Source organism: Balaenoptera borealis (genome assembly GCF_965194805.1).
Source record: "Balaenoptera borealis genome assembly, chromosome: 18".
In the NCBI taxonomy this organism is placed as follows: Eukaryota; Metazoa; Chordata; class Mammalia; order Artiodactyla; family Balaenopteridae; genus Balaenoptera; species Balaenoptera borealis.
In genome coordinates this window covers 9987807-10005288 of record NC_138877.1, presented here as the reverse complement: position 1 = coordinate 10005288, position 17482 = coordinate 9987807, and the positions used below count along the sequence as shown (strand labels likewise).

Genomic DNA, 17482 nt, shown 5'->3' with positions numbered 1-17482 from the left:
AAACAAACTTTTTGGCCAACCCAATCATTTAGAGGATTAAAGTATATCTCTTTCGAAGGTGATTTTTAAAATATAGTACAAAGTGGACACACACTATAGAGTCTCTTGTACTAATGATTTGTATATCTGCACGTTGAGTATAATGTTTTAGTTTATAATGTTATATAAGTAATTAAGTTATGAATTTCTTAATTCTTTTATATTTCAGAGAAAGAGATTTGAAGAAAACTGGGCACAGGCTCAGCAAAGCCAAGAAGAGAAACAGAAAAAGAAAAAAAAAGCAGAACAGTCATAGTAAAATCATGGAGGAAAACTCATTTGAAACCTTAAGTTATCTTACACTGGAAGATCAGGACCCATCTCAGAGTGAAGAGGAAGACTTAGAAGAGACCAAAAGAGAATCAGAGTGTTCCTTAACTGGTGGTCTGAGAAATGAAGTAGGAGATTTTGTGAATGTCCATAAAGATGAGAAACAGGAAAACATAAATTCTGAAAACAGTTTGCCACATGTTATGTCTGTAGTTGAGTTGGACAATACACCAAAGAATTTCCTCCCCAAGGAAGATGATGACTTGTTTCTAAGTTTGTCATTGATGCCAAATGAAAGCTCTGTTTCTTGTTCAACAGTGACTCAAAATCTCTCCTATGTAGCAAGTGATGACTGCCCTGGCACAAAGGTAGAAAAGTATATTGAAAGTAGGGATATCATGGCATTACACATCCAAGACCGATTTGTTGAAACCCCATGCTCATATATGCAGAAGAAAGAGATGGTAGATAAGAGTCTCCTGAATGAAACAAGTCTATACCATCAATATGGATCCAGAACTTCAGATAAAGTTTTAAGAAAGGAACAAGGAGTAAATACATCTAAAAACAGTTACTGGGCTTTTTTCTCAAATGATTTCTCTGATGAAGAATTACAGTTGGGCTCTGATAGACAGCCCTATTTTGGTAGCTGGCCTGAGGGACCTAATAAGTTTATCTGTGAACAGAGACCAAAGAGAGATAGATGGCAAAAACTGGCTCATCCTGACAACAGGGGACAATTGATTAAATTGATCTCTCCTTCTGAAGGAGCATCAGGACCAGGAAACAGTCCTGAAACATTGATAGAAGAGAAGCTATCGATAGAAAATGAAGATTTGTCACCTCCAACTGAGAATATAGTTTCAATCATAGAAACAGAGACAAATATCTTTGGAAGCCACTTCCTTAAACTGGATAGCCTAAAGAATGCCTTACACTCAACAAAGAATAAAAAAAGGAGGCAGAAAAGGATTTTCAGTTTGGCACCAAACTTTAACTTACTGGGACAGAGTCATATCACTGTAAAAGAAATGGGGAAATGTGAATTGTTAACAGAAAGCCATGGAATAAAAATTATTTTGGAAGAAGAAAAAGATGTAATTTCAGAAATAAATAATGAAGAAGAGAATAAGCAAAACATTATGACCTTCAATCATCATCCATCATGGTTTTACTTTGACATTGTCAAAGATTCTCTTCTAAATGTTGGTGGACAATTTTATTCTCATTACCTGCTATTTAATAGACTAAGGCACTCTGTGTATTTTTACAAAAGCCCTATTCCTTCTCTTATGCTACAATATACATCTAGCTTTTGGAAGATATCTTTTACAAGCAAGAAACCATTTTTGACTTTCAACTCTCAGAGGAGAGTAGATGATAAACTAAATGATGTAAGGTTCACGTCTTCAGAAATTTTAAGTAGCCCACCTGATACTTTGTACTCTTTTAGGGTCACTTCTGATCTTCACTTTTTAAATGAAAGTTTTGGTGAAAAGCTAGAGACATGGGAAGAACCTAAACCATTACAGTTCTCACAAACAGAGGATAACCAAGATTTAACAAGCACTGACTACTTTGATTCCCTTAAGCTACCGTTATCACAAGAGTTTGCCTTTCAACTAGTAAAGCTTTTTGGATCTCCTGGAGTTCCAGTGGGTAAATTGAGTTTATTTGCTACAAATTAAAAGTCCAATTTAACATATGCGAGTAATTTTTGCGGTGTTTCTACCTCATTTTAGTGATTTCATGCAGTTAATTGATGTTGCGATACTTTTCAGTGGTGGAAGTGGAGGACACATAGCAAACGGTGCTCGGTGGAGTCATGCCCCACCCCCCCACCTCCACAGCCAGTCGTCTGAAATGTCTTTGAGCATGTTGAATATTTGGACTCTCAGTTTCAACAGACAGTGGGAAGAATGAAGAATGAGACAGGCAAACAGTGATTATGTAACAAATAGAGATGGACTGCTTTCTTTAAGAAAAATCTTTCTGCTTTCTACATTTCCCTTGTTTGGCGCTTGGCCCTTTCCTTTCTCATTCACATTATAGCTCATAGATTTGATAATAGTAAAAGGGGGACAGTGAAGATTAAGTGATGAAAAAAATATCTGAAATCAGTTGAATTTAATTTTTAAGAACTGTCTGAGAAGGGTACTGAAAAGAAGGTTAGTAAGGAGTCTAACTGGTTGCCTTGAGAAGTTCCTTTGGGCTCTTAAGATTGTTGTTTTTGGAAGTGAAAAATCTACCTGTGAATTAAAAAAAGTGAAAATATGATTTTTTTAATACTGTAAGTAAAATTCTAAGTAAATTTCTGCTAAATAGTATGCCTATGCAAGATGCTAAATATCTCAAAGAGGAAATGAGGCACATATCCCAACTTTTCCTTATCTGTAAGTCAATTGCACGTGTTAATGATTTCATGCAATTGCATGTTTCCCCTTCCTTGGGGACAGAAGCTGTAAGAGCCAAGAAGTAAAGCTCCAGTCCCTGCATCCTGTATCTTCCTGATACTCTTTTTCTTCTGTACTTACCAGGGAGCCTGGGGTTCTCTAACAGCTTGATTTCCAATGTTTTTTACTTTGCTCCTAAACTTCTGCTGTTCTGGACAAACTTGGTCCACTCAGCTCAGACCCAAGATTAGCTAAGTCTCAGAGTCAGAGGAGTTACAACTATCAACCTGTTCTGGCATCATGTTTATCATTTTTGCAAACTTTGTGAATAATCACATCGTAACTGTTTGCTGCAATTTTCTATCCTCCTAGATGCACCAAAGAAACATACCAATTTTAAAAATTAAACTGCATTTGCTTTGGAGAATTTAAAAAGGTAATGGAAGTCATTTTAAGTCAGGAATCTTAGTCCAAAGTCCATATTCTGAAGTCATATGCAAAATTCTTTGTGGCATTTTGTGCCATTTTTCTGGGAGAAAGTCCATAGATTTTAACAGCTTCTCAGGGACGTCCATGACCCCAAAATATTAACAATCACTGCCTTAGATGGCACCAGAAAGCATGAAAGCACTAGTGGGAAAAGATTCTAAACCTCCTCCCTTGAATGCACAATACTATCATAATCAACAATAATGATCCAGCATCCATTAATTAAGCTTTGGAAAGCTTTTTAGAGGAAATAGACCTCATTCATCAAGTAGCTTACCTTCTAAATGGGGAGACAAGACTAACACAAAACAAAATTATTGCACAGAGAAAATATAAATGAGAAGCTTATGAATATTTTATGAGTGAGGTTAGCTGTGCTAAAGGGATTGTTGAAGAGAATATGGGGTTATGGTTTTGCCTGGGATGGCTCCAAATGGAAGTGAATTATAAGCAGTGCTTATACAAATATGACTTAAAAGAAAAACAGAGGGAAAGAATTTTACATTTGGAAATGGTGTATGCTTAAAAAAGGAAAGGAGAAAACTGGAAGTGGAGGCTGTAAACTAATTTGTTTACCTAGGTTGGACATGCAAAGCTCTGGTGTATCTATGACCTTGTAAATAAGACAGGGAACTCAAATGAATTCTAGTATTAGGAGCTCTGCAGACACAGTGGGATTATATAGTAGAGTCATACATAGGCCTGAAGAAACCGAACTACCCATGTTGCTAGGGATATGCGAGTATAGGAAAAATATTTTCTGTGGTTTGGTATGGCTGATAGGTATAAATCAATGTTTGGACTTGCTTATGAGCATCATAATTGTGAGGATTTTTTCCCCCAGACACTCTTATGTGGAAGGAGCAATTCGTAAGAAAACTAAACTTGCTGTACTTGCAGTGTTTTATACATGTCACAGGAAAGGATGTCTACCTAAGTTTTATGCCCTGTGACAGTACCACTTGAAGCTACTGATGTGTATATATTTGTACTTACATGAGAATATGAACTATGATACATATCACTTTATATATATACATAAGCATTTTTATTGAGTCTGGATAGTGTTTACTAATAGAGATCTGAGACAGACTAACTCCTGCTTTAGCTATCACTGAAATATCTTAAAAACCAGGCTTTTATCATTATGGTGGTCTAGATATCATGTTTGCATATCTTCATATTTAGGGTAAAAATATGTGTGACATTAGAGATGAAATTTGTTCTCTTTTTTTTTTTTCGCAGAATCTTTGTTGCCCGACGACTGTGTGGTTCCTCTTGACTGGAAGACACTGAAGATGATCTGTTTGCAGTGGAAGAAGTCAGTAGAGGTATATTTTTATGGCTTTCAAAGCAGACCTTCTCTAACTGGTTTCTTTTTTTAATTGATTTTAAAATTTTTAATACAATTTTTAAAGGTTACTTTCCATTTACAGTTATTACAAAATATTGGCTATATTCCCTGTGTTGTACAATACATTCTTTTTTTTTTTTTTTTTTTTTTTAATTTATTTTTGGCTGTGTTGGGTCTTCGTTTCTGTGTGAGGGCTTTCTCTAGTTGTGGCAAGTGGGGGCCACTCTTCATCGCGGTGCGCGGGCCTCTCACTATCACGGCCTCTCTTGTTGCGGAGCACAGGCCCCAGACGCGCAGGCTCAGTAGTTGTGGCTCACGGGCCCAGTTGCTCCGTGGCATGTGGGATCTTCCCAGACCAGGGCTCGAACCCGTGTCCCCTGCATTGGCAGGCAGATTCTCAACCACTGCGCCACCAGGGAAGCCCTGTACAATACATTCTTAAGCCTAGCTTATACCCAATAGTTTGTACCTCCCACTTACCCACCCCTATATTACCCCCGCCTCCCATAATCACTAGTTTGTTCCCTATATCTGAGTCTGCTTCTTTTTTGTTTTATTCACTAGTTTGTTATATTTTTTAGATTTCACATATGCAATATCATATAATGTTTGTCTTTCTCTGTCTGACTTATTTCACTTAGCATAATGCCCTCTAACTAGTTTCTTAAAAAAAAAAAAAAAAAGAAAACCTGTTCCATCAAATGTAACATGAAGAGCTACATCCATTGTATTAAATTAGAGAAAGAATGTATGTGGATGGGTGGATAATCTATGTATGTTTCTTTCAGTTAGTCCCAAAGAGAAAGTTGCATTTAATTCCCTAACTTTGTTGTAGTGTAGGCTGGTATAAGGGCCAACTGTGGGTGACTGAGGTCCCCGTTTTAGGAGAGTCATTTATTCTTCTTTACATCTTTTTCTCCTGTCCAGCCCTCAATCTTATCTTGTTATAATAAAGTAACAGCTACAAATTAGATTCATATTTACTTGACTTGGAAGCACCTCATTATTGGTATGTTCTGGTGGTCCATGATGGTTCTGACAGGCTGTTAATTCTCCAGGTAGCTGGAGGAGGACTGGTTGGGAAGGTTAGAAAGGTAACAGAAACTCTGGAAAAGCCAGTACTCTGTGTAATGTAATGAGGAGAGGGTGGCTGGTATTCTGTTTACATTAGTTGATAGTGACTTAAATGTGCCCAAAGGCAACGCCAGAGGTACATTTTGAAATAAATAGTAAAATCAAGGTTTAGTGAAACATAGAATTATATAGTTCAGGATAGTAGGTATTTCTTAACTGTTCATATAAACACAGCTGTGGGAAAAGTAGATTTGTTTGTGTGCTCAGGTAGTAAAACCAAGTACATTTTTCTACATATTTCTCCTCATTCCCATGGAGACCTTTTTCCTACCTAAACATACAAACACACACACACACACACACACACACACACACACACACACACGCACACAGCAATACTTTAAATGTTTAAACTGACATTTATGTTTATTATGTTTTTTTCTCATTTGGGGAGTGTGCCTATGTGAGTTAAATGATGGTGCAAACCTAATACCAATGGCAAATATTAATCATTATTATATGTATTTTAATTATGATTTCTAGAAAAGACAGAAGAAGATTGGTTAAAAAAATGAGGATTCCTTGAACTGTAAGTACAACTTATTCCAGAGACCTCTATATGATCAGGAGGAAATGGATGTTGACATTATTTGGTTGTAATAGCTCATAGGTACTACAATTGAAGAGTAAATATAAAAAATGTAGTCTGTTACCATAGCAACTCTGTGTGCTACTGCACATGTGATGTTTTTATTTCCTTTAAATGTAGATCTTTTTATGAAATACAACAAAGCTTAGATTGTTGCTGCCAAATTTATTTTCCAACTTTATTAGTTAGAATATATTTTAGAGCATTCTGTCAACACACAGTTTATGAGGGATTTCCACCCCCTCACCCCTCACGTCCACCCAGATTGATATGTGATGATGGCTGGGAATTAGGGATATAGGTTATATTTAAATATTAAAAGATTCTCTAGGAAAAGAGGTAAAACATGTAGACAAACTCATGTTTTAAACTTGACATCAAGTGACATTAAAATAAACACATGGCACTTTTTTTTCAAATGCCTAAATTATGAAATAAACACAGCTGCCATGATTTCAGTATGTATCTGTCTGCATTTGATAAGAATTGAATGTACTCTGCATTTACCATATGTTTTCTCTTTTCATTTATTTCTAAGAGTGTTCTGTGTTTCCATTTCTCAGCTAACTAGAAATACACATATACCCAGTAAAAATGTTTTTGTTTGTTTTAAACATGGTTCTGCTGAAAGAAGAAGGGGAAGGACTAAAGATCTGGGAGAAGAGTTTAGAGATTTGGAAAATGTGGGTTAAATATAGGAGGGGAAGAGATAAGAGGCTATGAGGAATTCCAGAGAAAGGAGGTGAAGAAATTCATTCATTTGTTCAACAAATGTCTATCGAGTTGCCTCAGTTCAGACATTGTTCTACACACTGAGGATATAGCAGTGAAAACATCCCTGGCCTCATGGAGTTTATGTGAGGCTTCCCCTCAGTGTGACACCAGTATAAGCAGCATGCAACAAGCATGGGTATGTTTGGCAGTAGCTAATTCCAGAGTGTTTTCTATCTGCTAGTTTTGTGTCAAGGACACTTTATGGACCATACTTTTTTGATTTTTATGTTCATCTTCTATATTCATGCTAAACGAACTGCCCTCTGTGAACCTCGCAGAGCAGTCATCCCTAATTATTTGTCCTCTCTTGTTGGGGAATTTTATGAGTGCTGTAGCCATGTACAGGTTTTTTATAATTGTAATGAGAATGGGCCTCCTAGTTTTGTGTTTGGCATAATGATCAGTCGGCATCAAGGGGTAAACAGAAATTTAGAAAGAAGGAAATAGCAGGAGAATGTGGTTGGCTCTGGGAGCCTCAAATCCCTGCCTATTTTAAAATCCTCTTCCTGCTGGTGGCCAGGGTGTTTATATTGCCTCACTTCTTTAAGGACGTAGGGCAGAGTGCTGGAAAGAAGATGGGTTCGCATCTTGAAGCTACCGCTGACTGACTATGTGACCTTAAACAAATTACCCTCTCAGAGCCTCAATTTCTTCACCTGTAAAAAAATTACATTTATAATACCAACCTGTCATGGGGATAATAAATGAGGATTAAATGAAATAACTTGTGCAAAGTTCTTAGCATAGTGCCTGAAAAATAATAGGCTCTTAGTTAGGGTTAATTCCCTTCCCCTAAGTACCTTAGTTGGTTACAGCTTTGTCTTTGAAATGCCCCTGGCAGAACAGAAATTGTGTTGTCTAGGACAGGGGTCCCCAACCCCTGGGCCTTGGACCGGTTCAGGTCCGAGGCCTGTTAGAAACTGGGCCGCACAGCGGGAGGTGAGTGGCAGACGAGTGAGTGAAGCTTCTTCTGCACTCCCCATCACTCACATTACCACCTGAACCATCATATATCCGCCCCCCCCCCCCACCACCCGTGTAAAAATTGTCTTTCACGAAACTGGTCCCTGGTGCCAAAAAGGTTGGGGACCACTGATCTAGGAGAGCAACATATCGACTCAATAAACTTATTAACACATTTGCATGAATTAAGTGTATTTATTATTAACTTTATAATGTAAATAGCTGGATCATCAGGGAATGGGACATAGACCAGGTTTTGATTTAGAGACGGGAAGTTGGGCATAATCAGGAGGACAGGCTCTTGAATGAGGCAGGACCAGGCAGAGTGCGGGGCTGTGGGGACAATGTGAAGTTCTAGATGTGAGGGGATGGCATAAGTAGGTCAGGAGTTTGGGAAACTGACAGCAAACTCCATTCATGTCACCATTTTGTCTGGACTTGTCTGGGCTTGTGTTTGTTTGTAGTTGAAGTCTCCGTCTTCCTGGTACTGTTGAAGATCCTCATCATCAAGAAAGAGTGAGTGCTAAGTGCCAACCTGAAGGATAATTTAGAGCGATACACTCAGTGGATACCGAAATTGGTTTGAATAATCTGTTCAACTGTTCTTAATCAGTTTCCTGATTACTAATAAAAAACTCAACGAAAGAGGTAACAACTTGAACATTTTATTATCTAATTTTGAAGATATTTGCCCTACTTTGTTTCATGAAGAAAATAAGGCACAGAAAACTTGAGTAGCTTATTTTTAAAATTGCATCAGAATAGAAGGATAGGCCCTATATCCAAGTATGGGTCCATGATTCCATTTCTAGAATTCTGAAATCCAAAAAACTCTGAAAACCAAAAGTTGTTTTTATTTTGTTTTGTTTCTGAAATGTTTGGCATGAAAACTAAGTTGACAGCAAGACTTGACCCAAACAGACAGGTTAATTTTACTCCTTATTTATCCCACTTAGTGTGACTCTTCAGACATTTTACTGCAGAAATATTAATGTGTTAAGTTACCAGGGGTGCCCTAGACCCCACTTAGAACTTCCTAAATTCTGAAACATATCTGACCTCAAGGATTTTGGTTAGGGATTGTGGGACTTGCACTATACTACAATAATAATTATTTTTATTATTACTATTATTTTAGTTTACTTGTACTTAACAAACTTCAAATACAAAAATTCGTATTTGAAAAATATAAATTAAGGGGTGATTTCTCATTATTCAACATGTAGGCATTTATGTAATCTCTCTGTTTTCAGAAAGGGAGTGTTGCCTGCCTTATCTTGCCTCTTACTCCTCCTCATCCTGTTTTATCTTCTCCAGAGAATAAACCTCCAGGCTTCTGTAGGGGGTGGGCAGCTGCCTGACTGTGTGGACATTTGTTTCTTAAACGGACTTTCAACTGACCTTCCTGTTTAGAGCCCCACGTCGAGCCCTAAATCTTCCAATTCCTGAAATTTTAGGGGTGATGCAGTGTAAATGGTATTGTTTCTTGGCTTTCTGTAATTCAAGTTTTATTTTTAAATTTTTTTCCAAATTAATTAACACTGGGCCTTTTGCTTTCCAGTTTTTGAAATTTTGTTGCTGTGATCTTCTCTCTTTTCTTACAGTTTATACTTAAAAATAATAATGATTACCCACCCCGCCAAAAAACCTTTACATTTTCGTGGGGTTTCAGTGAGGGAGTGGAAGTTAAGTATTTGAGTTCTGTCTGCTTAATCAGGAACTGAGCACTTTATTTAAAATAGCTCAATGTTTTTCCTATGTTCATTCTGTACAGTTTCAGTTTATCTTTCTACTAGACTGTTAGTCTCTTCCAGACAGAGACCGAGGTCTTCACTGTTTGGTTGAACTCCCTAAGGTCTTGCTCTCTGTGCAGGCTCCTAGAGCCGTTGTGAAACTGGACTTACCTTTGGCCTGGGATGGGATGATTTCAGGGAAGAGCTGATCAGGATTAGGGTTGAAGCAGAGGAGACTCTGGCATCTGGCAAATGTTTGCTTTCTTAGGAGACTTCGACAGCAACAATTATGGATTTCTAATGAATACATTAGAGTCCACACCACCATGGCTGTAAGCAAGGGTAATATCATAAATATTTAACAGTGAGTATGGCAGGGGTGGTGACCAGTTCTGAGACTTCTTTGTACTGTATTGATGCATACCAGCTAACTACCCACCTAGGCTTGTACTTAGGTTCCAGGATGCCCCCAGCTTTCTCCAGCTCCTGCCTTTATTACCTTGCTCTAATTTCCAGAATGGAGCTTTAGAAAAATGGGTTGGGGCTACTTTCCCCACCTCCCAGGCTTCCTCCTCAAAGCTTATACTCCTCAAGTGTCCCTGTGCACAGTGGCAAATACTAGGTGCTGTGGAAATAGAATTATGGCCATCGCCTTTGGGGAGGAGTGTGATGCCAAATAGAGAGAGGGAAGGAATATAGGAGGCAGAGGCAGTGTGAGGTTAGAATGAGCAAAATCAGTCTTACCCAGAGGACATTTCTGCATTAGCAGACTTATCCTAGGCCACCAGATTCCTGAGCATTTCCCCTGTCAATTCAGCCAAGCAGACATACTCTGCATGACTGCTCTCCCCTTGTCCCCCTTCCCCTAACCTCTTCCAGCTTTCTGCATCCTCCATCGAGCTTCTAGGGGAAGAATAAGGGAAGAGCCAGGAGGGAGCAGTTTTAAGTAGAGAGGCACTACCTCTGAATGGCCAAATAGTGCAGACTGTGGTGGAAGGTGAGAGCTGGAGGTGCTGTAGCAATGAGTGGTCCACCATAGAAACAGCTAAGCAGGCACAGAGGGATGCTTTCCTGTCCTTTCAATTCATGTCACTTATGTAACAAGGTGAATAAGTATGTATATAAGGCATTTTTTTGAGTAAAAAATCAGAAGCTTTTGGTAGGTGAAGAAAGGACATAGGATTAGAGAAAATTGGGAAGCTACTACCTATATATTTTAAATGGTTCTACTGTGTTACAGGGTCTTTGGTTAGCCTGCTCTGGAAACTTCATCTTGGTTTCAGACTTTCTGCCATCTTGGCATCTGCAGGGGAGGAACCCAGGGCTGACTTACAATTGAGCATTCCAAATCGTGGGGTATTTGGAACTGTAGGTTTGAGGGTTAAATTCCTGGTTTCCAGTGGCTCTTCCTGTGCAGGCTCTTATTTTTCCACATCTTGTTAAACAGTAATAATTAGGGAAACATTTGAATGTTTCTTCATTTGCCAGAAATTACTCCTAAGATTATTTTCTTTATGTCTACCATGGTAATGGTTTGTAGTGCAGCAACGTGAGATTGTGCTGGTCATCACCTTCTAGAGAAATGTAACAGAACCTTAGAGCTGAAAAGCTGGTTGGCTGAACTGAGGGCATGAAGGAGTGTTATCACAGGGATCCTCTGACTCGGGGGTAGCCTTCCTCTCTGGAGGCTGCCACCTAGATAGGGCTGGTAAGGATCTGAACGTAGATACTATCTGGGAGCAGGGTGGTTCTCAGATCTGCCAATAAGGTCACTGACTGTTTACATTAGTCCTTAGCTGACGTTATCACTATCTTTTTTCAGTCTTAATCTTTAGTAAATCCCAAGCTCAGACTCATCTACTGAGAAAGCAGTTCGGGTCCATATACAACTATTGAGCATCTCTGAATGTCAGACGCTGTGTTAGCTCTTGGGGTGACAAGGGCAACGCTGTCCTTGCCTTTGAACTTACAGTCTAGTGGTAGGAAACAGATACACAGATAGCTTTAAACAGTGTGGTTCTGAGGAATAAATTGGGAAAAACAGGGCTTGTTGACTAGTTAAATCTGGGAGCTAAGAGAAAGGAGAAGTGTCAGGGGTCACCTTCAGATACTGCCAACCATTTTCTCCTCCTTGAACTCTCCCTCCCTGGGGCTCCACACACTATCTTACAGTTCTTTCTCTCGTACTCTCCTTCAGTAGATCCACTTCAAAGACTGTCCTTAAATGCTGTCCCCGAGCCCCCTCTTCAGCCGTCTGCTCTATTTTCTATCTTCTTCTCACAGGGGAAGGATTTCCAAAGCTCTGTCTCCGGCTCAGACCTCTCTTCTAATAGCACATTCACATTTTCCAGCATCTACTTCGTTGCTTCAGCTGCCACAGGCACTGCAGACTCAGTGTGCCGAAACTTCTAGCCCCCAAAGCTGTGTGTCTTCCTGCTGCCCTCTCCCACGCTGTCTGGGACAACCTCTATAGAAGGAAATAGAAATGGACAGAAGTCTCATGCAGCACTGTCCAAAAGAAATATGTCAGCCACATATGTAATTTAGACTTCTCTACTAGCCAAGTTAAAAAAGCAAAAAGAAACATGAAATTAGTTTTAATAATATATTAACCCAATACACAGCATGTTATCACTTCAACACATCAATATAAAAATTATTGAGATATTTTACATTCTTTTTTTTCATACTGAAGCTTTGAAATTCAGTGTATTTTAATCTCAGTTTGGACCTGCTGTTGTTTGGACCAGTATTTCAAGTGCTCAATAGCCACATGTGGTTATTGGCTCCTATGTTAGAGAGTGCAAGTCTAGAATGAAAAAGGTAGTATTTGAGGCTGGGCAAAAATGGTCTTGTAAGAAGTATTGTAGATACATGGAAGTGTGATAGGCTACATACATTATAAGCATCAGTATTTTTATGATTCATGTATATTCTCTATTCCTTATGGTTTCCCCCTAATATTTAGAGAAGCTTTTGAAATTTCAGTGTTTCTCAGAAGTGCTAAGAATCCTTCCTCCAATGCTGGGAAGGGATTTTTCAAGAGAGTAACTCATCTCCCTCCCATCCCCCCTCCGCAGCACCCCAAGAGGAAGGTGAAGTTGTCAGCACGGAGCCCCCCCCGTACTTGGATAGTCCCTTCCGCTGAAGCTTATTGTGCAATCTCTGGGTTTTGTTTTAGAAGGAAATTGCTTTTCTTCAGAATTCCTTTTCAAAATTTTCATACCTTAGCTGCCAGAAACAAAATGTATTTACTTTACAATGGTTATTACAGCCAAAGCCACCATATATCCCGGATTGTTCCAGGATGGTGTTAATTTTTAATATTGTCTCTTTCAGTCCATGCATCTTGAATTTTAGTTCAGAAAATAGGATCTCTCTATCACACTCCTGAGTGTGAAACAGTGGAGAGTACTGTGGTGATCAACCAACTGGCGCTCACCAGTTCCTGGAACTTAGAACTTAATTCTGGATGCTTTTCTGTTGTTTCAGTAGACTGCTCCTTTCCTTGGGGAGCTGAAAGCTCCTAGGGAGGCCATCCCTTTCCTGTGGCAACAGGGCATGAACCTGGGCAGTAGCCTGTCCTTCTCAGGAGGCCTAGTTTATACTACTGTTCATAAATCAATCTGAGTTTTAAGAGGTGCTTTTTTTTGAAGAAGAAGAGATTTCTAAAGTTATGTAGAGGCAACAAAGCTTTCTAAGAATATTTTTGGCAGGCTGATAAAGAAGGATTAAAAAAAAGGAAAAGATACAGGCCCTGGGAGAGTGGTGTTAGCCGTTGGGACACCAGCCAGATATTGGTGCTCACGAATTGGGGGAGACAAAGGTCTTTACTGTTACTGTTCAAAATGCTGTTCACGGTCTCTTATCGTCAACTAAAATAATTTCACTTTCAAGGTCTAGGCCAGTGGATGGTGGGGTGGGGGAGGACTTTTGCAGAAGGCCTGCCTTCCATGCGGGCGGCCCAGGGAAGTGTCCAGTGCCCCACCCGGTGGGCCTCTGCCCCCAGGGCGAAGGGCACCGGGAGGCGTGGGGGGGGCGGGGAGGCAGGGGGGAGGGGGGCGGAGGTCGCGTTGCCCAGGTTTTCCCGGCTGTCAGTCTCCCAGCGTCCCCAGCTTTCCAGGTAGGGACGACCCCTCCCACGCAGCGCAGTTCGGGAGGGTGGGAAGGAGGGGCTGGGCTCCGAGCGCCCGCCCCTCCATCTATCACATGGCCGGAGAGCCACAAAAACAACAGCTTTGGCCAAGACCGTGACTTCAGGAAGGGGAACGCAGTATTCTCGCAGCCAGCCTCCACCCCATGGAGGAGAGTTTTCTTGAATCCTTTGGGAGGCTGAGCCTCCGGCAGCAGCAGCAGCCGCCTCGGCCGCCCGCCCCGCCGCCCCCGCGTGGGACACCTCCGCGCCGCCACAGCTTTCGGAAACACCTCTACCTCCTGCGAGGCCTCCCGGGCTCGGGGAAAACTACGCTGGCCAGGTAATGTCGCGTCCGGGCGCCGCGCGGACCCGGCCGAGCGAGCCCCCTGCCCGGCCCCGGCCCGAGCCTGCCGGGGGGAAGCCGGGCCACCCGGTGCCGGCCGGGCCGCGGGCTCGAGACGCGGGTGGCCCGTCCCGTTGGTTTCCATGCTGCACCCTCGCAGGAGGACGGCTGTCGGCACTGCGCCTGGCGCGAGCCCCAGATGGCACCGGCCCCCGCGCGGCCCCTGCGCCAGCCGGGCGGGTAGCCTTCGCCCCCAGCCTCGCAGCGCGGGGTCGGCGGCCCGCGGGCAGTCTTCTTCAGGAAAGCCCGATGGCGACTGCAGAGGAAACCGCCGGGCCGCCCGCTGGTACGCAGGCACCCGCCACGGTGCGGCAACAGGCGTTTTAAACCTGAGCGGAGAAGCGGGGGCCCAGGGGCAGGGGCTGGGACCCGGGCGCGCGGCCGCGTAGAAAATCTGGCGGAGGGAGGCAGCCCTGCGTGTGCTTTGGCGGCTGCGAAGGCGCACAGGTGCCCGGGGGAGGGGGTTGCGCGGCCGCTGGAGGCCGTCACTGACAGAGCTTCGCAACGGGAGCCCAAATTGGTTTACTCGCGAGGTGCGCCAGCGGCCCCGTATCGGGTCAGCGCGAATTGCACGGCCTCGTTGCTGCGCCCACGTTGCTAGGCCCGCCGCTCCAGCCTCAGCTCCCTCCACTCTGTCCTGCGCCTGATGTTCCTGCAGCGCTGAACTGTTTCTCTCCTTGCCTTTGCTGGCGCTGGCCCGCCTGCCTGGTTTGCCTGCCCGGCTTGCCCTCTACCGCCCTCTCTCCTACTGATTCCACCAGCCCTTTACGACTCAGGCTTATTATCCTCGCCCTCTGGGCTCCACCGCTTCCTGTTTACACCTCTGTGGCTGCGCTTGGTTTTGCACATGGTTTTGTTTATCCTTGTGTAAGTTTCTTGAAGGTAGGGGCCGTATTTTACCCTGCAAAGCACAGTGTTCTCTCAGTAGCATGTGTTCAATAGAAGTGGTTCCTTGCCCTCAAAGAGCTTTCCATCTCACCAGAGAGGTAAGGCTAGCTGTAGAACCATGGGACTGGCCATCGAACTGTGGAACCAAAGAAGAAGAATCAAGGTGGTAGCACACATTGAGAAGCGGATTTGAATGGTACACAAAGACCGTGGGAGGAGGGTCTGGGTCCTTTAGGGTCAGGGAACTGTGACAGCCCTGGTGTTGTGCTGCCAGTTTTAGTTAGGATTCCTGGTTGATTTGTGGAGTAGAAGCCTTTAGCAAAACAATATTGCTACATTTTCACAGATTCAAGAGATGGGCGACTTCCAAAGGGCCATTGGTACCCTTTTCTAAGAAACACGCACATTTCAATAGGCCTTTTCTCTGTCTGGGTAGAGAATGGGGGAGCCTGCCTAGAACCCAGCAGAACGTGGTTATTTTATGATACAGTCATGGTGGGTGCATCTGTTACCAACAAGGTATCTTCTGAAATCAAATCCCGATCAGTTTTACTTTGGCTTTGCTGATCTGTGGCCTATCACACACTGTGTCCGAGAAGGCAGTAAACATCCTTGGCCAGATTTTGTTTATAACTAAAGAAGGGAAGTAATATGGTGAGTGGAAGGTGCACAGAACTGAACAGCAGAAGCCGTGGGTTTTGGACCTCACTTTCCTCATCTCTAAAGCGAGTGGATTGGCCTGGGTAGTCTTTAAGGTCCCTTCTGGCTCTAACATTCTACACTTTTAGGATTTTAATTCCTGATTGACATTTGGCTAAGCGGAAGACACCGGATGAGAGTCCAGCTTATTAAAGAACATCTCTCTAGGGATGACTGGTGTGAGCACTGCCCTGGGAGTCTGAAGATTGTGCCTTTAGATCCTCTTCATCACAAAATATTTGGTGACTTTGGGCAATCACCTGCCTTTTCTTTTTACTTTCCTTTACATGTGAATACTGAGAAGGAATTAGATGATTTACTGAAGATCTTTCTAGCTCTTAACTTCTAGTTGTCAGACTTAAAAATGTTTTGTTAATAATTGCTAGGTAAGGAGCTCTGACCTTTGAGTCAATTTATGGCTTCTTTTTTTTTTTTTTTTTCCTTTGCCTGTGCCCCACGGCTTGTGGGATCTTAGTTCCCCGACCAGGGATTGAATCCGCACCCCCTGCCCTGGAAGTGCAGAGTCTTAACCACTGGACTGCCAGGGAGGTCCAAGCTCTGCCACTGACTAGCTACGATCTCAACTCCTCTGCACCTCAGTTTCCTTCCCTTTTAAATAGGGCTATCTGCTCTGTCTACTTCAGAGGACTCTTGTGAGGATTAAATGTGTATGAGAGAACTTGTTAAACTTTAAAGTGCTGTATAAATTTTAAGAGGCATTAGTTACTGCCGAAGATGTTGATCAGCAGAGATAATCTTCAAGGTGTTCTTAGGGAGAAGTCTGGCTCTGAAGTGAAGGAGGCAGCTGGGAGTTGACATTGTGAGTTCTCTTGATAGGCTGGGCATTGGCAGTTCTGAGAGCACAGGACTTTGGCCCTGCTTTGGGGTGGGTTGTGCATTTACATGGAAATCAGGAAAGTAGGCAAGGACAGTCCACAGCTCAGCGAGGAGAGAGGTCTGCAGGGAGGTTGCAAGGTGTAGTGGATGTGACAGGCCATGTGCCTCAAAGAGCTGCCTTCCCCACTTTTTTGTTGGGGGGTCAGGTTGGGGAGAGAAGGAGAATGGCAAATTGTTAAAAAATACATGTGTAAGAAAATAGTAAAACTGTAAGCCTATCTTATGTATTGTTGGATTCTGGGAAATTCATATTTTCATTATTCTATGTATTTTCCAAATTTTCTATAATGAACATGTATTTCTTAGATCAGAAGAATAAAACTTTTTTTTCTTTAAAACTTGGAGATCGTTTTTACAAATGCGGGTTCAGCTTTTTTCTGCTTAACTTTTGTTTCTCATTTGATTAAAGAATTAAAAATGTTTTTGAAATTAGGATATATCTGGTCTTCCAAATCAATGTTAGATTTCTATGCTTTTCACCTATATGTTTTCATAGTTTGCAGGGACTGGAATGTGGAAACCATCTATTTAAATTCTTTGGACAGGTTAAAAAAAAAACAGTTGGAGTTGTATCTGGTTTAAAGTTTTTAAGTACATCAGAGTACTAAAAATTTAGCTTGTCCCTTATATGTGTTTTGTCACCTCTGTTTCATTTAAAAAGCATTTCAAAAATAGGTTTTTACCATTGACCTGTAAGTCCTGCTTCCAGGAATTCATCCTAA

The 17482-nt window shown here is 41.9% G+C and overlaps 2 protein-coding genes across 7 annotated transcripts in view; both read left to right on the top strand.

Moving 5' to 3' along the window:
- The window catches only part of N4BP2L2 (NEDD4 binding protein 2 like 2), a 74779-nt gene extending 66129 nt beyond the window's left edge, over positions 1 to 8650 (top strand). For 2 of the 3 annotated variants that reach the window (XM_082366283.1, XM_082366282.1), the window contains 4 exons: positions 209 to 1968; positions 4437 to 4522; positions 6163 to 6208; positions 8470 to 8650. In XM_082366283.1, the coding sequence (XP_082222409.1) occupies positions 209 to 1968; positions 4437 to 4522; positions 6163 to 6186 (1870 nt within the window). In that variant the 3' untranslated portion in view covers positions 6187 to 6208; positions 8470 to 8650. The remainder of the gene's footprint in view (positions 1 to 208; positions 1969 to 4436; positions 4523 to 6162; positions 6209 to 8469) is intronic. The other variant, XR_014237270.1, reaches the window with a different exon arrangement.
- A 5156-nt stretch (positions 8651 to 13806) lies between these two features.
- Positions 13807 to 17482, top strand: part of N4BP2L1 (NEDD4 binding protein 2 like 1) — a 35534-nt gene continuing 31858 nt past the window's right edge. For 2 of the 4 annotated variants that reach the window (XM_082366306.1, XM_082366307.1), the window contains exon 1: positions 13809 to 14213. In XM_082366306.1, the coding sequence (XP_082222432.1) occupies positions 14038 to 14213 (176 nt within the window). In that variant the 5' untranslated portion in view covers positions 13809 to 14037. Of the gene's footprint in view, positions 14214 to 17482 lie in introns of all 4 variants that reach the window. The other 2 variants (XM_082366308.1, XM_082366305.1) reach the window with 2 other exon arrangements.